General features: G+C 40.7%; 1 protein-coding gene across 1 annotated transcript in view; it reads left to right on the top strand.

The window, feature by feature from the left end:
• The first annotated feature begins 1,380 nt into the window (after positions 1–1,380).
• The window catches only part of prima1 (proline rich membrane anchor 1), a 74,323-nt gene continuing 50,042 nt past the window's right edge, over positions 1,381–25,661 (top strand). Inside the window, exons 1-2 of the mRNA XM_041214664.1 lie at positions 1,381–2,221; positions 2,311–2,458. Coding sequence (XP_041070598.1) covers positions 2,138–2,221; positions 2,311–2,458 — 232 coding nt within the window. The 5' untranslated portion in view covers positions 1,381–2,137. The remainder of the gene's footprint in view (positions 2,222–2,310; positions 2,459–25,661) is intronic.

Raw genomic sequence — 25,661 nt, 5'->3', positions numbered from 1 at the left:
ATGCAGCTGTATGAAATTTAAGGCACTTATTTGGTAACATTCAGATTTTAATTGTTTCTCCATCAATTGAATAAACTGGGAATCTGACAATATAAAGAAATCATGCCTTAGTGGACAAAATGTTGAAGTTTGTGTATCTGAGTGAATAATATCTGCATTATGGACACTGACAAGCCTACTTAACAGTAAAAGCACTTTATGAAGCTTGAGTTTGTTAATGTCTTGGCTTCTGTAACTTGTCGGCTTATCAAACTGCAATCTATTAACAAAAATTGGACAAGAAAAACCCATGTCCCATAAGAATGACCGGCACAACGTGAAGTGGAATAAATAAACTGTCATGTAACAGATCATGCTCACTTATGTTAACTTCATGAAATTGGGCTGTTGCAGGACAGGAGGTGTCTGGAAAGTATTGTGTAAAAAGTTCAATGCGGATGCCATTACACTGAAATATGCCTCATTCTGTGGGTACGTTTGAATTACTTTTTTAACCAGCTTAATGTTTTCTTCTAAACACTACAAATTCCATTGTAGGCGATGTTAAATGTAAGTTGAGAACTTTTCCCCTTTAATAACTAAAATGTGTTTAGAGAACTATCAGCTACTGAATAGGAGTCGCGCATTGAAAATATAAGTGGGTATCACAACTTTGGGGGTTCCCAGTACATCACGGCGCCGGAACTCTCACTATGCATCAATCACAATTGATGAATATAATCATACAACAACATGGCGGATATTAGATAACACGCAGGAGGAACCCAGTGTGTGCTGAGTGCCTGCATTTGCTCTACTATAACCTGGGGATGTACACACCAATGCATTTCTGCGCGGCTTGAACGTAGGGCAAAAGAAGACCGAGCATGACCCACAGGACTCCGAACACTCTTAATTCAAGACCTAAACCATGGGAGAGGGAAGGGGTTGAGGCTACAGCACAGTCACTTGAGCCCGCACACTGATATTCCAGCGGAATAAAGCCAAAGCAGTCAGTGGCTGTCAAATATAGGGTAGTGCACAATGGACACGCTACATCGGTCTGAAAAATTGCTGCAGCGTGCTAAGCATAGATTAAATTCAGAGGCGAGCTGGAGGGAAATTCTTCGCATATGCAGATCCAACATGATGCTACTCACTTCGAGAATGAGCCCGGGTGCAGTGGAGTGATGTGAAAAACGTTTATAGCAGCTCTCGGGACTCTCGCTCGCACAGTTGCAAACTGACACTCTCGCTCTGAACATTTTCGGCGACGGGGATTTAGCGCGTTACCAAAGATTAACCAAGAGGAGGGAGTGGGGCGTGGGGAGGAAGAAAGAGAGAGAGAGAGAGAGAGAAAGGGGGGGGGGGTGCATTTTCGTTTACTTTGCAACGTCGCTGTTTTTCACCCCTTCCACCTGTCTTTCAAAAGGAGCGACAGCGAGGTGATTTGGCGCGAGTGGCCAGCGTTCAGTCACATCCGAGGCGACCTGTGGGAGGGCGGCTGGCCGGCTGTGTGCCTCTCCCTGTCAAACTGCGAAGTGGAGACGAAAACGGATTGGCTCCAAAATGCCTTTACAACGCCTTGAGTGCCCACTGGACATTGCCTGTTGCAGCAATTGCCTGAAAGCGTGATTCCTTCGTATCATTTAAAACTACGGTTTGGGAGAAGATTCCTCCACCGCCCCCCGCCCCCGCCCCCGCCCCCCTTTGAGCTTTGCTAACTTTTTTCCGGATCGCTGAATACCTGTTTTCAGACAAGCAGTTTTGCGTTGCGGCCATTGCGACTTTAAGGCAGGTCTGGTCTCTCTCTGTCAGTATAAACAGAAGATCCAAGTTGTCTCAAACAAGGGACGGACATCTCTCCTCCTCTTCTCTCTCTGCTGGCGGCAGCCAGTTTAAGCGCCATCCGCCGCCCCCCCACCCCCCCCCACTCCAGTGCATGAAGAGAGGCTCAAACTGCTTCATGTCTCGGGGAACAAGTCATCAAGGACAACTTAACTGTGAAGAGACAGAACGTCTTTCTGGAACATTCTAACCCTCCTCAAACAACAAGAGAAAGTTTGTGGGACCCTTTCAAATTCGAAGCGATTTGCCGTCTTTTAGTGCGGTAATCCCGCCCCAGTTTAACGTGTTGAATTTTAATCGTGCAGGCGGAATGCTGACCGCTGACCTGCCATTTACTCTCTACCCCTGGATTCTGAGTCGCTATCTTCTCACTTTGCTGGTGTTTTTCTTTCAGGTGAGTAGTGGACAGATGTGGTTTGCATTTGTTATTCCCACCCCCTCCTCCGTGCTTGATTTTAATGTAAGTTTGTTTTACTCTGCCAGCTTTCTCAGGGCGAACTCCAGAAATCAGGCGGGAGATCGGTTTTTGAGACGGTGACTGACAGCTGCCATGAGATCTGCTCGTGTCGACCTCCCCCGTTACCCCCGCCACCGCCCCCCCCGCCACCGCCCAGGCAATTGGCATCTCCAAGTAAGTGGAAAACATGCCCTTAGCATACCACCTCAGGCCCGAGTAGGGAGTGTGTGTGTGGCAGTGAGAAAAACCCACTCAAGCGATGGATACAGTTTAGAGAGAGAGAAGGCTGAGTGGCGAGGGCCGCCCTCCTCCTTACTGAGTTCCTCTAACCTAAGCAAGGCCAGGAGTTTAAATTCGCCCCGAGCTAAGAGATGAACGTGATCTCATCCCCTACAATTTTTAACTTCCTCCCACCCTTTCTGGACTTTTGGCCGAGTCTGCCTTTGCTTGGCTGCTGTGGGCGTTCCACTCATCAGCAGCAGTGACAAAAAGCTCTTAATTTTAAGTGAAGTTCCGCAGCGCCGGGAGATTAACATTAGTTGCTGTGCCGAAAATTACTTAAACACGATTTTTAAACGAAAACCTGAAGAATCTATGAAGTTTTGAGATCCTTGAGCTGTTTTAGAAAGTTAAGGACATGGATCACCTGTGATCTTATATGATTCTGATTTAATGACTGTAAGAATGGTAGATCACAGTTCCTCCCAAAATGTGATACAAACATTTGTTTAGTATAATCCAAATATTCATTGTTCAGGACTCTAATTCTTAAGGTTTTTTTTTCTGCTGGGATATATACTGTATTAAATTTCACTGTAAACTACTGCACAATGTTTCTGTCAAAGTTCTGTCGAAGGGTCATGAGGACTCGAAACGTCAACTCTTTTCTTCTCCGCCGATGCTGCCAGACCTGCTGAGTTTTTCCAGGTAATTCTGTTTTTGTTTTGGATTTCCAGCATCCGCAGTTTTTTTGTTTTTAGCACAATGTTTCAAGCAGTTCTGAGAAGATTAATAAGGTAAAATCAATGTGGGACAGTTTTCACATCTCTACTGGTGGCATTTTAAATTCTATTTTCCCGTTTGCTTTTAGTGTTGGTAGTTATTCAGGATTTCCTTTTTCTGAGATTTATTAAATACAGAGTAGATGTCCATGCTTTGCCTTGGGTAAAGTGCAAGCTTTCAGTGAAAGCCTGCCTCAGGCTCTAGCTATGCATAACAATAGATCAAGTCAGTGCATAGCCAGAGCAAATTACATCATTGTAGTCATGAGATTATGCAACTTCAGGCTAATAATTGTGCTGTTCATGTTATCAGGTGGAATTGTTCCTGTGATAGCACGGAGGAAAGGATATATTTTTAAATGATTAGCATGAACATTAGGATAGCTATTTTGTGAATGAACTGAAGCAATAACCTACATGGCCAGTTTCTTTGCATTTTTTGCTAAAGATTCATTGCAGTGCTGGTAAGTGAAATGATTGTGCTACACAATGCACTGTGAAAGAGATTGAGAGGTGTACATTATTCTTCAACAGTAAACCACCTACTTGCTAGAATCTAGTCTGCGCTGCAAAACTCTCATCAGTTGAAACATAACCTTGGTTTTATTTTATAAATCACTGTTGTGCATTAACATTTAGAAATGTATTTGGATGACTTCAACAGGCTATGTTTGTCTTGTTTACAAAAAGCTTCTAGAAAGAAATTTTTTGAGGAAATATGCATAAATATTGGAACCTTGCAACAAATTAGATCTTTATTTAGAATAGTTTTGGCATGAAGTGTAAGCTGAAGGGGGAAAAATTCTTTAATTTCTAATTGAGTTATTTATTCCCTCATGTAGGTCCAATCCAAGAACATACAATTTCATCCCATAAAATATATAAAAGCCCCAACTATTCAGAGAACCATATAGTGAAGAGTAATTTGCCCAATTAACTCAGTAGAAAATAACTATCTGCTGCAAGTATGCTTGTAATGATCACTACTCCTGCAGTATAAATTTCACCCTGCTCTCGGTCAACAACAGTTTAAAAGGACCTTTTAATGTAATAAAATATCCCAAAAGAGCAGCATAAAACAAATATGACACCATGCCACATAAGGAGATATTAGATCAGGTGAACAAAAGCTTCGTCATGGAGATAGGTTTTATGGAGTGTTTTGAAGAAAATGAGATGGAGAGGTGTGGGGAGGGCTTTCCAGAGCTCAGGGCCAGGTCAGACTAGTTATATCTCCTTCAAACTGTAGTGACCGGAAACAAATCTACACCTTCATTATCAATGTTCTTTACAATCATGTAAAATATATTCATTGTAAACGTGACTTTATCTTATTACTTACAAGACAAGCTTACTTGCAACGGTTTTAAAAATTTATATGTTTGCCACTAAATTAGAAACAACTACCTGTTTAAGTGTGTAAGAAACACAGGAAAGCTTTAAATATGCTCTCTTTTGTGCATCATTAGTGGATGTCCCTTGGCATTGTTCACATTAAATGAGATGAAGCTTTGCACTTTATGTACAGGAGTTTAATACTGTGTAACATACAGAATATTATTCTGCTAAAGTGGAATAGTGTTCTGTTTAAGGAAACAAAGGCTAATTGTTCTGAGGTAAACAAAGTCAGGTAGCTCAGAGTTTAATTGTTGTTTGGTTCAGCTCCAAGGGAAAAATGCCCAGCAGTAAGTAACTAGATTTTTTTTTTGCTTTGAACCTGTAACAAATTATACATGAACTGACATAGCATTTTTCATACATTACCACCACGTTTCCCAGCTCAGTGAACCCAACCCAGGAAAAAGGCCTAAAAGGTCAGATTTTCATTCTGGGGGCACAGGCTGGATTAGAAGTCAGACCTGTTGTCCCAGAATAAGTGCAGAAGGTCTGCCTCTATGCACTGGCACTTAGTTGAAGTTATTTTAAAAAAATGAATGCAATAAAAAATGCCCTCACCCCTCACCTCCCACACACTCTCCATGCCCACTTTTGCCACCTCATTCCCCCCCCCCCTTGGCACCTCATACCCCATGCCCCTCTGTTCAACCCCATGGCACCTAGTACATTGCATCCTTATGCCCCTCCCACCACACACCAACGGCCCCCCCATGCTCCTCTACCCACCCCATGGCTCCTCATTCAATACATTGAAATTCTTTCAACTAATCTCTTATAAAAACAAATATTTCACTTAAGTACTTAATCTCTTATGAAAACAAGCATTTCTATGCTATAACCATTTGAATCTGTTAATCAAATTTCTCACTTAATAGAAACACTATTGTGAAAATGTTAGGTTATAAAATCAGTCATGCAGCACAAATCCTATAATGATGACCCCCAGGCTTATATCAACAGAAAGTAAAGTATCAAGCATTGATCTTTTTTAAACTCCACACTTTTTTTTAACAAAAATTAAACCCCAGCTGAGTTAAATCCCTTGACAGCTTTGACAGCGTTCGAGTTCTTTGACGGCTTTGACAGTTTTGACAGCTCTTTGACTGCTTTTTGACAGCTTTGATTGTCCCAGTGGGACCTCACTTTTTGCAAGTAATTATATCTACTTTTAACAATCTCAACAGGTACCTGACTTCTCCCAAAGGGTGCCTTACCTCTCCAAAAGGGCACCTGACCTGTAGCAAAGCTGTCCAGGGACCATTTCCAAAGGGGTAGTTGCCTCTCCAAAGGGGTACCCTGGCTATCCAAACACATAACATGGCTCAGACCTGCTCTTACCTGGTCTAATGTGCACACTTTGGATTTCAGACTCCTACCTCACTAAAATCACATGCTGATTCATGGGGGCAGCTGCCGCCGTGAACCATGAATATGTTATTTAGAAATTGGCTCACTCCCACCACCCCCCCGCGCGCGCGCGCACCCCCCCCCCCCCCCACCTCAACCAGGCAGAGGCCTAGTTCAGGTGTGGGAGTTCTGGTCTTGGGCCTTTGCCAGCATTTTTGTGCAGAAGGACAGCCTCTCCCTTTGTGCAAAAATTCAGTCCTTTGTGTTACTGGAGAGTCTTTGTTTCTTTATACTTTTTAAAATGTACAGAGCTGCCTTGGTTATCCACTTGCATTTATTATTATAGTTCCTCTTTTCATTGAAGTTTAAGCATTTAAAAGACTCGGAAAGAGGCTAACTTTTCTGAAAGTTTAGCAGTTTTATACAGATTGAGCAGTTTCAACCATACAAAATATTACACAGGAAGAAACTTACTTTCTTAATATTTTGAGAGTTTGACTTGTTTACAGTGCCTCATTTATTTATGCAGATATGATTTAATGACAACAGAGAATGAAGCATGCACTGACGGTCACATCTCAAAACAATAGGTTGGGTGCATAATTATCTTTTTTGGAGAACAGTTATCTTAGTTATTAATGATGTGAAAACAGAGAATGGTGTAAATATTCAGCAGGTCTGGCAGCATCTATGGAGAGAGAAAAACAGTGTCAGCTTTTCAGAACTCATCTGAAGGAAGGTCATGGACCTCAAACGTTAATTCTATTTCTCTCTCAACTAATGTTGCCAGACCTGGTGAGTATTTCTTGTATTTTCTGTTTTAATTTCAGATTTCCAGCATCTGTGGTATTTTGCTTTTGACTCCTGGCTATTAGTTGGGTTGGACTGATGTTTTAATCTTTAGATTATGTTACTAATCACGAAGTTATTAATAAAAGTGGTTATGTAGGTTTTTTTTCCAGAGAATGCAGGTCATATTTATTATCCATCAATAATTGCCCTGTGAAGGTGGTGTTGGACCTTCTCTTTCATTTGCTGCAGTCTTTGTGGTGTTTGCATTGGTATTAGATTACGAAATCGTGGATATTGACCTAGTAAGAAAAGAATGATGGTATCTGCCTTAGTACTCAGGATGATGTGTGTGACTTGGAGGGGAAAAAGGAGGTGATGGTGATAGGGAATAGAGGTGCTGTTGAAGAAAGCCTGATGCAGTACCATCTTTCATCTGAGATGTTACACAATTCTGGTGGACACAAAAAAAAAGCTCTGGAGTAGAAATTAGATCTTGTTGCTTGTGTCTTATGGTTGTACAAAAAGGGTCAACAAACAAGGACCGATTTCAATGACCAATGACCTGCACCCAAGGATGCCAGACCCAGTATTGGATTTAGCCATTTTTCAGGAGTTCCTGACAACTGCTATAAACAGTTGTTATGTTCCTTGCATTTTTTTGTGAAAGACCCAATGCCTAGTTTAAATTGCTAAATTGAAAATCAAGTGTCCCAATAGCCAACAATATAAAACGGGCAAGCTGCCTCTCCGGACATGATGGGTGCCAGTAACTCATTCAAATAATGTAAATGAGATCACAAGTCCAACTTTAGGCCAGCCTCAGGTTGTCTGTTTGCATCTCTCACACTCTATACATCGCTGCTGATGCAACTGAAAATGGATCATAACCATTTTCTGTCATCCTGGCCAACATTCCTCCTCAAATTAGGACCAACAAAAACAAATTATCTGGTCATTTATTCATTCATTTTTTTTATTTGTGGAATCTTGCTGGGTAGAAAATGGCTGTTACATGAAAAGTATTATAAAAGTCCAAGTCCATTCTCCCTTCCTGCGGCTGTTAGCATGCTCTGGTTTAGCAATTTTCTTAATATGCTTTAATAGAATGGTAAACCATTTTTTTCTTTTCCAGAACCAGCACCTGACCTATTTCCTGACATGCTTACATAACTTTCTGCACCTTTAATTAGGCTGCATTTGACTCTGGTTAGTTTTCACTCTTTAGAGTGCTGCAAGATTCTTGTAAATTGCAATATTAATTCCATTATCGCTTGGTGAGGGCCTAGAAAGTTCCTACGGAGCAAATGAGTGAAAGATCATGAAATACTCTAGGCGTGAGAATTCAGTCCTCTTGCGTCTTTAGCTGGATTGCCCTCTTTATTTCCTCAGTCACATGGCCTTATGAACAAAGGTGTTTTATTTCAAAACTGCTAAAAGAAATTTGATGTTTGTTAAGTCTTGCAAGAATGTGGAAATCTAATCTCCTATGGATCAACTGTGTTTTTTTTTCTTTAATGGGATGTGGTCATCACTGGCGAGGCCAGCATTTGTTATCTGTCCCTAGTTGCCCTTGAACTGAGTAGCTTGCAAGGCCATTTCAGGGGGCAGTTAAGAGTCAACCACATTATTGTGGATCTGGAGTCAACTGACCAGGTAAGGACATTAGTGAACCAGATCGGACACAACAATTGATGATTAGTTTCATGGTTAACATTACTGAGACCAGCTGTGCAATCCATATTTATTAATTGAATGCATATTCCACCAGCTGCCATGGTGGGATTTGAACCATTAGCCTGAGCTTCTGGATTACTAACCCTGTAATATTACCACTACGTCACCATCTCCCTCTTATTTGAGGGGCTGGGGTGGGAGTAATGGCCAGAACTGCTGATATTAGATATGCTTTGGCCTTGTCTCAATAAATGTTGTAGCTAGAGAACTGAATAGCTGAAATGTGTCATCTGTTTAGAAAGTGTATTTTCATGGTACGTCTTACTTGCTTTTATTACCTTAATTGCAAATGCACATCAACCAGTAAGAGACTTGAAAGGAATAATATCTACCACGGAATGAAAGGGGAAGCCTTATTGTGTGCTTACCTGAAGGCCACAACTGACGCTTAACCAGAATATATGTCTGTGAGCTGTGCACTATTTGTGTCATTATTGAATATGGGACCAAATCCAAATACACATAGAGCTGAAAGAAGTTCCATTCACCCAGTTAATGCTTTCTGTGCATCTCGGAAAGTTGCCATGCCTGGTGTTTTACCTTTGGTTGCATAGTTCTATTAGATTTCGTATTTCACTGATGTTGTCAGAGCAATACCCTTTATCCATGAAGCTTCTTAGTCAATCAGTGTCATTAACGTCTTCAGAAGCAGTCTCGCTGTAAGACTTTCAATTCTTTTGAGTTACCTGGGCTGTTGCCTTTCTTGCATATTAATACATATCACAGTCAATTAATCTTCAAGCCTAATTAATATTGTAGTTTGGATAAGGTATATCAACCAAAAAAGCCTTCCAGAATTTTATTGTCTAGATTCATTTGAGTTTCTGTAGGTTGGAATATTAATCTTTAGATTTTTTATTATATAGGGCAATAGTTATCGGAGAATCACTAAGTAATGGTAGTGGCTGTAATTTGTTGATTTTATGAGGTGAGTTAGGATGCATTTAAGAAGATATAAGGCAAATCAGTGTGTAAAATATACACTAATTCTCTTCCTAAAGTGTGTCCACAAGGGTCAGCTTTAGTTCAGTATCACCCACTTAACCTCTTGGCCTAGAAGGTTATGGATTCAAGCCCATTCTGCGCCATTGTGAGCACATGATATTAACTGCCATATTTGTGCAGTATTGAAAAAGTATTGCTTTGACATAGGTACTGCTTTTCAGATGAGATGTTAAATCAAGACTCTGACAATTCTTTCAGGTGCATGTAAAAAACCTATTTAAGGAAGAACCATGAAATTCTTCTAGTGTCTTAGTCTTTACCATCAAAAACAGATTAACCGGGTATTTATTTCTTGCTGTCTGCAATCATCCGGGAGTGGGACATCTGAAACAATGTCCAAAGGACAATATTCATTTGCATTAAGGAGCAGACTGGTGAAGTATTCCTAAAGGGACACAGATTTAGTCATTTGACAAACATGCTCAGGTAAACTTTTGAACAGAGCAATCTATGCCAATTCCAGCTTCCCCAGGGACTTGAGTATTATTACCTGCATTTACATGGAGAAAAGAATGCTGTCAGTGCATCAGATAATATTTAAACAAATTCATCATTTAGGTAGTCTATGGTGTATGAGTTTTCAAAAGGCATTTGATACAGTGCCACACAGCAGATTTGTAAGCAAAATTCTAGCTCGTGGAATAAAAGAGAAAGTAGGCACTTGGATAAAAAAATTGGCTGTGTGACAGGAAACAGAGTAGTAATAAATAGTTATTTTTCAGATTGGAGGAAGGTTTATAGTGGAGTTCTCCAGGGGGCAATGTGGGACCCTTGCTCTTCCTAATATATATTAATGATCTAGACTGTAGTGTTCAGGGCGTGATTTCAAAATTTGCAGATGATACGAAGACTAGAAACATTGTCAACTGTGAAGATAGTCTTGAACATCAAAAGGGCTTAGGCATGTTGGTGGGTTGGGCCGACAAGTGGCAGGTGGATCTCACTGCAGAGAAGTGAGTGATTCATTCTGGCAGGACGAATACGGCAAGACAGTACAAAATAAAGGGAGAAACTCTAAAGGAGGTGCAGGAACAGAGGGACCTTGGTGTATATGTACATAAATCATTGAAGATAGCAAGGCAGGTTGTGAGAGCAGCTAATAAAGCATATAGTATCTTAGGCTTTATTAATAGGGGCTTTGAGTGCAAGAGTAAGGAGGTCATGTTGCACTTGTAAAAGATACAAGTTACGCCACATCTGGAGTACTGTGTCCAGTTGTGGGTACCATATTGAGGAAGAATATGAAGGCATTGGAGACAGTACAGAGAAGATTCACAAGAATCATTCCAGGGATGGAGAATTGTAGCTATGGGGAGAGGTTGGGTCTGTTTTCCTTAGAGAAAATAAGGCTGAGAGGAGACTTGATAGACGTATTCAACATCCTGAGGGGTATGGACAGGATAAATAGTGAGAAACTGTTCCCACTCGAGATCATCGCGAACTAAAGGGCACAGATTCAAAGTAATTGGCAAAAGGAATAGAAGTGAGGTGAGGAAAACATTTTCACCCAGATGGTAGTTGGAGTCTAGAATGAACTTCCTGAGAGGGTGGTGGAGGCAGATTCGACTGAGATATTCAAAAGGGAAAAGGATTGCTATCTCAAAAGAGCAAATGTGCAAGATTATGGTTATAAGGTAGGGGAGTGGGACTAGGTAAAATGCTCTTTCAGAGAGCCAGTGCAGATTCGATGGGCCGAATAGCCTCCGGCACTGTAGCGTTTCTGTGATTTTTGTCCTCCTTGACTGTCATGCTTTATGTTTGGCAGTTGTTGCTGAGCGAAGGGGATTGAGGGACATCTCACCTGTATAGGCAACAGTGTGGCAGTGTGTTAGAGGTCAGTCTTTATTGGATGGTAATGTATTTGACGTGATTTTGTATTCTCAAGGCAACATGACATGGCTGCACATGCAGCATCTGTTGGCCTCCCCATAATTGACTTGCCAAGCAGATTGACCAAGGTCACTGATGAGCATGAGATGTAATACGCTGCTCGTGCAATCATGGCCTTGACACTGTGAGCAAAGAGCGGAGAGATGGCTCAAGACAACTTCATTGACTTGAGTATCAGTGCAAAGCCGGTATCCTCAGTGGAGTCAGAGCTTTTCAGCCCATTTCAGAACAGGGCACTTCCCATTATCTTCGAGAGAGTAGAGGATGTGTGTAGTGAGGTTGCTCCAAATTGAGCCTGGCAGGGGTGAATGTACAATTGGAGCAGGTAAATGTTTGCAGGTGAGAAAATTATGGTCAGGTAGCAAGATACTGAGGACACTGGAAATTTGAAAGAAAAACACAGTGCTGGAAATGCTCAGCAGGTCTGGTAGCATCTGTGGAGAGAGAAACAGAGTTAATGTTTCAAGTAAAGTATGCCTCTTCTTTGAAACTGAGTTCCGAATGCTCTTCGGAGATGAAGATGGCCTTGGTTGGGTTCATCCGAACCTCCTCCCCCCTTGGCTGGTGCCAGGTGATGGCTATGTGGCCTTTGTTGTTGTGTGACAAAGGACCTCCTCCTGGCAAATCCTCTACTCTACCGCCCAAGATTGCAAAAAGATAGGGTTCAAGAGACCCATGGCAGATCCACAAAGTGAAAGGTGTGAACAAGACAGACAATGATTTGAGCACCTCTGTTGACTTGGTTTCATGCCTAGAGCAGCTGCAGTTGATCAGCCCTCCCATGGGCCACACGCACAAATCTACCCATTCTACAGTGGCCTCCTCCCAACAATCCTTTTGAGGTAAAAGTTTCCTAACAGCACATGATCTCCAGCAAGGTATCAGTTTCTTAGCAGCCATTTCAATGGACACTAACACTGTCACATTGCAACTGGAGCCCATCCAACTCTACCCTTCCTCTGTCACCCTTGAGCTTCCTCCCATCTCCTTTGATCCTTCCAACATTACCCTGCTCCTTCCCTCAATAAACCTGGAGCATCTAACCATTATCTTTCAACTATCTTCATTTTCCCTTGACTCTCCTTCAGACCAGTGACCACCTCCCCATGCAGCTGGACCTGCTCTGCTTCAAGCTCAAAGTACCTCCATGACTGTTGACCCGCCATGTGTGGTGCAGCTGCCTCCCTTGGACATACACAGCTAGACCACTAGATCCAAAGATAGAACAACCTCACCTGGTGCATGCCAGCTTTTAAGCTATCGGGAAACAGGAGGCATGAGTGTCCTGTGTGCAACTGACTTAAGTCCTACTTTCAAAATTAATTTGGTGTGTTTCAAAACTAATAAGGATGCATGGTAGGCAAATGAATGGTAAATAGTTTCGACCACCTGGTGGTGTGTTGGCTGCTCCGCCACTGACACACCACCCACTTTATCTCATGAATTCAACCCAACTTTGGGAAACCGAGGTTTTGGCTCCCACCTAAGTCCCCCATGGCCGCCATGCTTCCTGCTCTTACAGATCCTATTAAATAGCACCCACTACCTCCCATTCCCTAGCATTCCCTTTGTTCTGGGAAACTAAATGAATATTTAAAACCCAGTATGAAAACAACTGCAAACATCCCACCTCTGCCAAAAAATTCCACTTCTAACTATGACTTTATTAAATAAGCACATGCCATCCATTGAATTTCATTTACTTTAAGTCTGTTTACCATCACCCCAGTGGGTGCTTCCATTATCATACATTTAAAAACTTCAATCTTTAATCCCCGTTAGAAGTTATACTCCCAAATCATACGAATCATAAAATTAGACATTTTCAAAACACTGTCCAATAAAATCTTAGATGTAATAACACAGTCTTAGCAACTAGATATAAGCCAACTGACCCTTGTTATACAGGCTGATTTATTTAGGACTGGCAGTAATTGAAGCAAAATCATTTAATGAATTCCAGTAAGATGTAGCTGGTTAAAATGAAAAGATAAGTTATGGGCTCAAAAAACTATTTTCCTACTGTGAGTGGGAGCTGAAGTGTTTGTGCTATAATTGTTTACATGTAAAATTAACCACTGCATAAAATGCAAGTTTCTGGTCATTTGAGTTAATGTCAAAATAACTATTCTACCAGTATTTTTTTCATTCTTTCTTTCATAGAATGTGGGCATCGCTGGCAAGGCCAGCATTTATTGCCCATCCTAATTGCCCTTGACAAGGTGGCAATGAATTACTGCAGTCCATCTGGTGCAGGTACACCCACAATGGTGCTGGGAAGGGAGTTCCAGGATTTTGATCCTGTGACAGGAACGATGATATATTTACAAGTCAGGATGGTGCCTTGGAGGGAACTTGCAGATGGTGGTGCTCCCATGCACCTGCAGCCTTTGTTGTCCTAGAGACAGAGATTGAGAGTTTGAAGGGTGTGTCGAAGGAGCCTTGGTGTGTTGATGCAGTGCATCTTGTATATAGTACACACTGCTGCCACTGTGCATCAATCATGGAGGGAGTGAATGTTTAAGTTGACGGTTGCATTGTTGGTCAAGTGGGCTGCTTTGTTCTGTATGGTATTGAGCTTCTTTTATTGTTGGAATTGCACACATCCCACTAAGTGGAGAGTATTCCATCACAATCCTGACTTGTGCCTTGTAGATAGTGGACGGGCTTTGGGAAGTCAGGAGGTGAGTTATTCACCTCAGAATTCCGAGTCCCTGACCTGCTCTTGTAGCCAGAGTATTTATATGGCTTCTAGTTAGTGGTAACCCCCAGGATATTGATAGTGGGGCATTACCATTTTTATCAACGATGGTAATGCCATTGAATGTCAGTGGCTAGATTCTGTCTTGTTGGAGATGGTCATTGCCTGGCACTTGTGTGGCACGAATGTTACTTGTCACATCAGCCCAAGCCTGAATGTTGTCCAAGTCTTGCTGCATGTTGGGACAGGCCGCTTCAGTATCTGAGGAATTTTGAATGGTACTGAACATTGTGCAATCAACAACGAACATCCCTATTCCTCACTTTATGATGGAAGGAAGGACATTGAGGGAGCAGCTGAAGATGGTTGGGTCTAGAACACAACCCTGAGGAACTCCTGCAGCAATGTCCTGGGACTGAGATGATTAGCTTTCTAAATGATGGTGTTCCCAGCAAATCGATGGGAACACCACTACCTGGAAGTTCCCCTCCAAGTCACCCACCATCCTGACTTGGAAATATATTGCCGTTCCTTCACTGTTGCTGGGTCAAAATCCTGTAACTCCCTTCCTATCAGCACTGTGGATGTACCTATGTCTCATGGACTGCAGCTCACCAACACCTTCTCAAGGGCAACTATGGATGGGCAATAAATGCTGGCCCAGCCAGCAAAGCCCACAACCCGTGAATGAATGAATAAAAAAAAAGCATCCAACAGCCACAACCATCTTCCTTTATGCCCGACATGACTCCAACCAGTGGAGAGCTTTCCCCCTGATTCCTAATGACTTCAAATTTGCAACTTCAAATGATGCTAAATTCTGCATTTAAATGCTGGATTGATATCAAGGGCAGTCACTCTCACCTCCTCTTGGTTTAACCTGTTGTGTCCATGGCTGTAATGAGGTCAGGAGTTGAGTGGCCCTGGCAAAACTCAAACTGAGCATTATTGAGCAGAGTATTGCTGTGTAAATACTGCTTGATAGCATTTTCACTGACACCTTTCATCACTTTGCTGTTGATTTGAGAGGAGGCTGATGGGGCAGTAGTTGGCTGAATTGGATTTATCTTGCTTTTTGTGGGCAATTTTCCTCATTGTCAGATTGATGCCAGTGTTATAGCTGGACAGAAACAGCTTGGCTAAGGTGCTCAGGGGTGCATGTCTTTAGTGCTATTGCTGAAATATTGTCAGGGCCCATAGCTTTTCCAGTATCCAGCTCTTTCAGCCTTTTGATATCATGGTGTGGTTGGACTTCAGCTTAGCTGACCTGTTTCCATGATAATTCACCCAAATAAGTTGATCAATCATGGTGTAGCATTATTCCAACTCCAGGCAAAGCAAATGTACCACTTGAGAAGCTGGCTGGGCATTACAGAGTGAGGAAATCTGTGTGCAGAGGGAAATGCTGCTCTGTGCACACAAGAAACATTCACTGTCTTGTGCATCAGAAAGGGTTTTGATCTGATCAGCACTTTTATAATTTATGTGGAGGGAATGAGTTTGATTTGGCACTAACTAATTAAATTTTACTCAGCTTAGCTAGCAAGGGACAGCTCTCCCAATTTTGGCACAAGCCCCAGATGTTAGTAAGGAGGACTTTGCAGTGTTGACAGGGCTGTGTGTGCCTTTGTTGTTTCCAGTGCCTGAGTTAATGCCAAGTCTTCTGGTTTCATTCTTTTAAACAGGTGAAAATGTTACCTCAACTGTTCCTACCGCTATGTAGGCATAATAGTACTGCAGTCCATATAGTGTGTATGTGCCACTGCATACATGGTAATTGCATTTGTACCTTCACATATAATCAGCATTACAATTTGCTTAAAAATAAGAGGCATTTCAGCCAGTAACTCAACTGTTCCACCTACTTTGTTGGTGAGAGTCCCTGCTGGGCTGAGTGGGAATTTGGATTTCCACAGGTGAGAAAATTAATGGTCTCAGGACAAAAAAATGTGATGCCACGGTGGACTCGTAGGCTTCTCAAGTGGTACGTTTGCTTTGCCTGGAGTTGGAACAATGCTACACCATGACTGATCAACTTATTTGGGTGGATTATCATGGAAACAGATCAGCTAAGCTGAAGGCCGACTACACCAGGCTTTTCGCCTTGAATTAGCCTGGCTACAGCTCTAAATTTGGTATCAAAGTCCTAACGGGCAAGAAAAAAATAGTCTGTACAGAAGAAGCACAAACTGGCATGGGAGCATTATTACTAAAATCACTGGAGGAGCCTTACCCCTTTGGGCAAATAGCTGGGCATTACAGAGCGAGGAAATCTCTGTGTGCAGAGGAAATTGCAGCACAATACACACAGAAGAAACATTCGCTGTCTTGTGCATCAGAAAGCGGTTTGATCCAATCAGCGCTTTATAATTTGTGTTGAGGGAATGAGTTTGATTTGGCACCAACTAATTGTATTTACTCAGGCTAGCTTTGCCTTCCTACATGAAAAATTGACTTTGTACAAGAAGATGCAAGACAGGAAAAAGTGCCTAAAGCAAGGAAAGCAACAGTTCTTGAGTGGCAGCAATGTGAGTTGCGATAATACATTTTCATCGGGTATCAGTGGCTGTCAAATGAAACTCTTTCAGAAATTGATTGCAGTGCTGAAAATCTTTACCCATTAACCTTCACATTAAAACTCTACCAGATTGCAGATATCTGTCTACCATTTCTAATAAAGGTTTGTAAAACTTCACAGTTAAAGCAATCTACAAGCATTAACCACTGAAACATATTTGACTCTTATTCATTGTTACTGAATAATAGCAACCACACCCACATTTTAGTTGAAGCATTTGGATTCAAACTCAACTGTGACCTCCAACAGACTTTCGGTACATAGTAATAATCTCTGCATGATTTAAATGAAACTCTGGCAGCTGTTGTTATTGAAAGTACTCAAGCTTGGAGTTGACTTTAAACCAGCAATCATTTCAGAATAAGTGCCTGTGCAATTCATTTGCAACTGTTTCTACTGAGCAGTGTCAATTCAGACATTTCTTATCAGAATCCAGATGATTGCCATGTCTGATCTGATCATCCTTGCTCTATATACCTCTCTCTTCCTTCTTGGCTTCTCATTGAGCCATAAAATTAACCAGGACCAAAGCCAGACAGCAGGCGCCAGTGTTGCTCAGATTTCCATCATATTGGCCCAGGTTTTAATAGTCCATTGAATAAAAAGGACAAAACTAAATAATTCACAGCCTAATTCGGAGGCCTTAATAATTAGATAAAGAGTTGCCTAATGCAAAGTTTAAAGGGAAACACCCCGTGAAGGGGAGCATTTGCAATGTAAAACATTTGTTGTGCCTGCTATTTTTGAGTAGTCTGTGGCCCTGCTGCTACTTAGGAAGTTATACTTTATGAAGGATAAACATGTAAGTTAGTAGTCTGGCATGAAAGATTTCTGTAAAAAGTAATTACAGTCCAGTTCTTTCCATTTTTGTTGGTGGCACATTTTCCAGCCAGCACCTGGTTAGTTTTGATGAAGCTCTGTGGTAATTTTAATTTAACTCACCCATCGGGTCACGTTAGTTATCCATTGCCCAGTCAGGTTAAAATGACTCTACATAATGAAAAGCTTTGATGCTTGCTGAGAGGCACCTCTATGCTGATCTATTTGTGTGATGCTAGATTTCAACTTCTTCATTCAGTGATTTGTCTTATGTAAGAAGCTTAAAAACGCTGAATTTAGGAGCCACAGAAGTAAATAGTTTCAAGCAACAAAATGCATCATAAACCATATTGCTTCACTTGAAAAATACAAATGAGAGAGCTTCTCCCTATGCCTACCTATCCTGAAGGCATTAGTTAGTCCTTTTTACTAGGATACACTTCCGTTGATGGCATTTGTCTTCTAACATATAACTCATGTAGCCTTTGTTCATGTAGGAGCTTTGATGGTGAATATTAGCAGGCAGTTCAACTGTGGGAAGGGCTTTAGAGTAGAGCCTTGTCCTGTTTCTCCAAGATGTGTTACTTCCGGTAGGGATTGAAATATAGAAATGTTTTCCCCAACTTTCCTCGTGCAGAGAGTATCGCAGCTTCACAGACAACCTTTGACCTGGAAGCAGTAACAGTAAGGAAAATTTGTAATTACAGTAAAATGTTTAGGTAAACTGTAATTGTTTTTAAAAGTGTTTGAAAAGGACTTTGAAGAGTCTGCATCCATTGTAAAGGAATCAATTGTAATTTTCTTGGATAATAAGAAATAGTGGTCAATGTGACCTGCCGACCCTTGATCTGGAAACAGTAATAAAAGGAAGGAAATTGAGAAACGAAAGCCATGTGGCCAGACACAAAGGAGAGCTGCAGGCAGAAGGTGATCAGCACGTAAATGTGTGTGACAAAGAGAAAGTAGTAGAGACAGAAAGCAGAAAGTAAAAAGTATGCCATGGAGAAAAGATTGTATGGGCGGAACACTGTTTATGCAGAAGCTGATGTCTGTGGAGAATTAGTTAAGTCCATAGAGGAAAGGGGAGTGCTGGAAAGAGGAAGGCGGTCAGCAAGCAGAGTGCCTGCTAACTCCGTGAGATAAAGTTTATTGTATCAGCTATTCCATGTGTAATTTATAGTTTGTATCAACTGTGATTTGCCTGTTGATTCACGTTTAATTTATGTTGATTCTGATTTGTGTTAAAGTAAAAGTTAGAGAAAGTGAAATCTTGTTGGTATTTTCTTCATTTGGAGATCAATGGGTAAATTTGGTTATTTTGGTTTACGGTTTCCCCCATGGAGATTGCAACACCACCTTGGCAGGGATCAGGAAACTCAGCACAGGACAGGGATCTAACCTCAGATCTTGCTAGTCTGCATGGCTCTGAGATCATTTTAGTTTTGAGAGATAGCGGCAGCCAAAAGCATTTGTTAGGTCTGGATTCAGTTATGCACTGCAGACAGTGTACGTCTGTCTGAATCACTGAGAGGAAAGTCTTTTAAAATATTCAGTGAATTGAAGAAAAAGTAATTTTTGTAATTTTCTGCTAACAAGATTATATGACTGACATTTATGTTTAGTTTATTTGAAGGGAGATTAAACAGGTATAATAACTAAATTATCCTAAGTATCTCTTGAAATACAGCCTCCCACAGATATTCCATTCAGTGGCATTAAGTACTGAAAATTCTTATTTCCCATTTTGATCATCTTTTTTCTAATTAGAGTGATGTGGAAGATTCTCCTGTTCCTGCAGCTGAATTTCCTGATTCACATGGGAGCATTAAAAAGCATAAGATCAGTCACCTGGGATTGGATCCTCATAGGGGAACCTGAAAATTGCTGTTTTTTTTTCTTGTTTAAATGAATGGATGGAAAGTTATGTGGACTTCTTTGAGCGGCTGTGATGTAGCAAGAAGAAAATGGAGCAAGTTTGAATAGTCAGTCCCTGTGTTACCTCACCGTCCCAACCTCCGTTTCCCTTGCAGGCCAGTAGCAGAGTCACCTCTGGTTGCTCTGGCATAAAAATGCCAGTAAGGAGGGAATTCCTGGCCAGCTTTACACTCGTGCTTTTGTTCCTGTTGTTCCCTGGGATTGCTTTATTAAACCTGTTAGTAGTATCTGGGATAGTTATGGCATTGACCCAAGTCCCCAAATAGAGAGAGAGGGCCTTGTAGAAGCCTTCTCTCCCTTAAAGTTGCCTTTTCAGCAATTACCTGCTTCTCCTGATATCTGTAATCTGTAAAGAGTCCCGCAAATCCCTGAGATATCTATGTCCGCATAATTCTGGCCTCTTGAGCATCCCCAATTTTGGTAACTGTGCCATTGATGGCCATTAAGAATCATTTTGATACTGTGGCGGGGGCAGAAACCACATTGGAAGAATTTAAACAGAGTCCTGGGAATGATGGGCACAGATTTGGGTAGCAGCAACATGTTCATGGACTTTGGAGAAGAAACGGAAATTGGAGTTGGGTGGAAGTTTGCAATGAATTTTTTGAGGAGAGAGTGATTGTGGTAGACTTAAAGGAGAGAGAGAGAGAGACAACACCAGAAGAGAGAACTGCTAACAATATCAGCTAACATGGGGAAGTTGGGTGGTCAGCAGTTTAATAGAAATAGAGTGGATGGAGCAGGAGATGGGTCTCATGTTGAGACGGCATGAGGGTAGATTTGAGAGAACCTAGAGAAAGATGTACGTTCAGAGCTAGGGTAGCAGGGAACTTAAGAGGAAGTTTGGCCTGGTGGAATAATGGAAGGGAGGGACCTGACAGTGGAAGTTGATGAGATGATCTCAACCTGATAGTCAAAGAAATCCATGACCTCCTTGCATTATTTTTGGAAATGAGGATGGAAGAGACAAGGGAAAGGGGTTTAAGAAGATGGTTTGCAGCACAGCGATAGAGCAAGCTCATGACACAGACAAAATGTTTCAAGTAGAGTAGCTGACCATCCAACAATGCAAGTGCTGGAGTTATTTACCAGCACAAGAGCTGGCCTGATAATTTGAAACAGCTCAATTCCAGCTAATCTGATTACCTGTCCACTAATTGTCAGTATGAAAAAGATTTGGCTCAGTTATTGTAATCTAAAATATACATGCTTTGCTAATGGGAAGCATAATTGCGTCAGATGATGTACATCAATAAGTAAAGGAAGGAAAGGGAAAGCCAACCTTACAGTGGGTAACTTTGACACTCTGCAATCATGTAAAACAGGTTTTAGCAAATCAAAAGCCTGTCTTACATCTCTTTCAAATTTTATTCACATAGGCTTTAGTATATTGGGATAGGGAACATTTTAGACAAGTGAGGAGTGAGCTAGCTGAGTAAGGTTGGAAGAAGAAATTGACTCGTGACGTGATATCTTTGAAAAGCAGATTAAAAAGTTGAAAAACTACATAATTAAAAGGGATGCAATTACTTCAAGTTATAGAAAGCTACGGACAAAGGAAAAGTAAAATTGCTAAAGAAGAAGATGTGAGAGTCTATAGATATGATAAAAATAAGAGATAATATGAGAATATAAAGAACAAGTTCAGAGAGCGATAAAGAAAGCAGGGAAATGGTACAAGGACAAAATCGCAAAACATGTTAAAAGAACAGTAAATTATTCTACAAATAGTTTAACAAAATGAGAATTGTTGAATGTCAGGTCGGACCCTTGAGAGGATAGTGAGTTAGTTGCAGATAAACAAAACGCGCAGGAATGCTTAGCATGTAATTTGAACACATGTTTACAAAAGAGGATAGTAGGGAGGAGATAATGGGAGGCACCATAATAAATGTTATGAGGTTATGCTTTGAAAGTAAGATTTTTCAACTTCCAGCAGAAAGCACTTGATATTGAAACAATAGCTGCCACAGACAGAGCCACCCAAAACCTCTTGGACGTAGTAATTCAAGGCAGGGCTGCCAGCCACTGGAGAGAGATTGCAGGGTACACGAGCGGTGTCCAGAAAACCTTCAGCAGAGGAAACAAGCTGAGGGCTGCTCTTTCGCTTTCGCGCTTTCTCTGTCTCTCTTTTGGAATAAGCATGTCACTTGGTTCGAGAAGCTGACTCTGCCAGAAACCTACTAGTGAACTGAGATCTCATAATAATTGCAACATCATCTTCATCTGACTGCATCCAAGAAACTAGCTAACCTAAATCAGCTGCAACATTTAAAATCTACACCTCAAGGATGATCAAGGGACACTTAACCTTATATTCTTTTAACTTTTGTTTTTGTTGGACTTTAACTCTCCTTATTTCTGATGTGTGGGGGCTCTAACTCTCCTTATTTCTGATGTGTGGGGGCTCTAATGACTGCATGAGAGCCGAATGTGTGATGTTGCATTTTTATTATTTTTCTTGGGCTTAGGGGTTAATGAATTTGTTCTTTCTTTGACTCAAGGAAAGCTTATTTGATTGGCTTCTTATTGCTCGTAGCTTAAATAGTTAAATACATCCTGATTTAGGAAAGGCATATCCCTGTGAAAAAGAAACTTAAACCTTTGTTGTGACCAACCGAAGAGGTTGAATAGAAGGGAGCCAGTTCACCTTCATGCCTGGTCGTAACAAATAAAAATAAAGTATTAGAAAAGCTAATTAAACTGAAATAGAGCCAAGTGGTGGGTTCTGAAGGCATAGATCCAAGGATCCTGACAGAAATGGGGTAAAACAACAGAAGCTTTAGCAATTGTTTTGCAGAGTCCAGTGAGAGTGAATGCGGGAATTTTAACCTCCATGTCGCAGGGATAGGCATTGGTGCTTGTGCTTAAAATGCCAAAAAAGGCCGGTGTGTTGGAAAACCAACATGAACCCACTCACTTGAACATTGCATGTTTCAGATAGCTCAGGAAACCCATGCACTGGCTGTGTTAAATGGGTTAAATGTCCTTTAAATTGCCTTTCTATATATTTAAATATCAGGCCCAGCACCCCTGCAGGAAAGTCTCATGCTAGAGATGGACTCCTCCAATCTCTTTCCAGTGGTGTGTAGTGCGTCTGAAATTAATGATAGAACCTCTCTCATTTTTTGCTGCTGTTCCAGAATTGCCCTCTTTGTGGATGACACCCGAGGCTCAGCATCCACATCCAGCTGATTAGAGCTCGCATATCCTGGCCATTTTCAGAAAGGGAGTCGGAGCTAACTCAGGCACTTACAAATCAGTTAACCTAACACCTGCAATAGGACAAGTTTTGAAATCTTTAAAGATGAAAATATTAAGTATCTAGGCAAGAGAAATTGGTTAGAAGCATGCAGTTTGAATTTTTAGAAATCAAAGCCATGCTTGACAACATGATGGAGTTCTTTGTGGAAGTGTTAGATGTGGTGGATGTGGAAAATGCACTGTATGTGGTATATGTCATCTTTGAGAAGGCCTTGAACAATGTACCCAACTGGAGACTAAAGATTTTAGATTTTTAGGGATAGCAGAAAATTGGATTGATAACTGATTGGAAGGGAGGAAACAGAGTTTCTTGGTTGGAACTGGGTAAATGTTTTGCATACAGTTCCATCCTGTTTCTACATTGTGATTACCTTCTTACTTTACGCTCACTTCCATTAAAATAAAGCCTGTTTAATCTGATAGTCATGTTGAATTTATCATATTTACTTAAACCTCCTAAGCTGATAATTAACAATATGAACAGTCCATGAGGACATTACCTTAACTTTGAGTTAATTTTTTCTTATTTGTAATTTTTTTTAATGAGTTCTAGTTCTTTCTCATTTCTTTGACTTTTTATTGCACGGTTGCATCCCTTGTTTTCTTTGACTATTTTCCATTCAATTTTAGTTATGTAGTTGCTAAGTCACTTTACTATGATCCTGATTGATGTAACTTTGGGCCAGTGAATTGAACATGCAAGTCAGTGGAAACAGAAACCAGTTTAATGAATGGCTGAATTGATGTCACTTCTTACAACATCGCCTAAAGTCAAAATTACCCCTATTGAATGTAAAAGTTATTACAAATGAACTCTAACCCCAATGTTATGCAATTAACACCCTTCCTCATACATGGCTTGTTCTCTTCTATCACAAAACACATTTGAACGCATTGCTCTGTGTGGTAGGATGGTAAAGATGATTTGATTTTTGTTCAACACTTTTCTTAACCTTGTACTTATGTGTATCTGTAAAAATAAATTGTGCATAATTATTAAACTTATTTTTATTTTTAGAATGCATAATAAATTGTGTATGTGTTGAAGCATCCCCTTCAAATTTACTGTAAAAAGATGAAGAACGTTGGTTTACTATTGATATTATGTTATATTGCCTATGGGTAACCTCAGATAATGCAATTTATTTTGTCAACCCAGTCAGTGATATTCATGACATTCCACTACTGTTGTGACATTTATAGTTAATGTAAACAGTGATTCTTGTAAAATATCAGTTTCAAATATTCAATGCAGAATTTCAATTTAAAATACATGGATAGTGGCTGCATTTTATTAATGCTGAACTTAAGATTTCATTTCACTTTGTTTTTACCTCAGAAGGAAACATTTAAGAGAAAGTAGCTGCACTGACAGAAAAGTTCACAGCTGTACATTTCATTTTAGTATTAGTTTTAGTATTATTGTAATAGATTGAAAAGTTTAGAAATTAATTAGTATAAATATTTATGGAAATTGTGATTGAGGGAAAAGCATTGCAAGTGTTCTTTTGTGTGCATATGCAAATAGTTTACTCCAATGTCTTATATATATCTGCCAATGCAAGGAGTTTTCTCTGTATTAACATGCATAATGCACGTATAATTGGGTACCAGGTGGTAGAGATGTACTTTGGAAGGTGCTGTTGAAGGAGGCTTGGGCTTACAATTTTGAAGCATTGCTTCAGATAACTGGATAGATCAGGAGCCCATGTCAGAGTCTCCAGCATCATCGTTATGTGTCGCATTCTTCATAAAATTTGCTCTAGAAGGATGCCCAACCATAGAGGAAGAGCAGCAGCACGCACAACTCGTGATGGTAGTAAACAGAGGTCAGGGAAAATGAGGAATTGGTCCCTGAAACGCTATGCAGTCTGGTTGACTATTAAACCAGGAATTAATACATGATACATTTGCCTTACTGTCATTTCCTCCTATGCTGAGTGCACTAGTTGGACCATCAACCCTATAAATTGTGTGCTTTCATCCACAGAACACTTCTGTTGTCTGGTTTTGCACGTAGTAGCATCTAATTGTACAGCAATTTTGCTAAGCAAACAGCTTATTTAACCTTCCCAGTGCTATTTTAGCTGTTTATGTGTCTTATAATGACAGTTCACAGCTGATTTAGAGAGTTAAAGCTGCCTGATTTTCTTTGGGTTTCTTACCAACATGCTAATAAACAAAAGCGAAAAGGCATACATTCTCTTAGAAACTTAGGGTGGAATTTTATCAGTGGTGTGCCATTCCCTATGGCGGAAATAGAAGTGTGTACCATTTCCACTCTTATTTCCCATTTCCCACATGATTACAATTAAAATTTAAATGGCCAGTTGTGTGCACAGGAAACAAGTGCGGTTTCACAGTGGGGGAAGCTTTTCAGTGGTGAAACCTGCCACCAGCTGACAATGCTGCAGCTATGGGCGGGCTATAAAAGAGCCTCCTGGCCAAACAGGGAGACTCTGCATCACAGCCAAAACTTCCTTGCCCAAACCCATTGTCATTCACATAAGACATATTGAGAACACAAAATTGGCATGGGTGTTTTTTTTTTCAAATTTAAATTTCATTTGTAAATATTTCACATTACATTTGTTTTATTTGAATTATTCAACTGTGTTTCATTGTTATTTGTTGAGACTAGCTTAGTCAGAGATCTAACTGTGCTGGCATGCCTCATGGTTGCCATAGATTGGTGGTTACAGGGGAGTTAGGGACATTGTTTCTTCTAGAATAAAAATGTTGTGTTTTAATAATCACTGATTATTGAATGTTCTTGTTAGTGTCCTGCATTGTACTCACCACTCACTGAGATGTGGCTGAAATTGCAGGCTCAGCTGGCCATCCCTTCTTTGCATCAGCAGGGATAATTAAAATGTTGTAGATGAGTTCAAAGGCCTGTAAGGACCTTTTCAA

This window comes from Carcharodon carcharias, chromosome 20 (genome assembly GCF_017639515.1).
Source record: "Carcharodon carcharias isolate sCarCar2 chromosome 20, sCarCar2.pri, whole genome shotgun sequence".
NCBI classification, from domain to species: domain Eukaryota; kingdom Metazoa; phylum Chordata; class Chondrichthyes; order Lamniformes; family Lamnidae; genus Carcharodon; species Carcharodon carcharias.
Note: the sequence above shows the minus strand (reverse complement) of the source record. Positions and strands in the feature narration are given on the sequence as shown.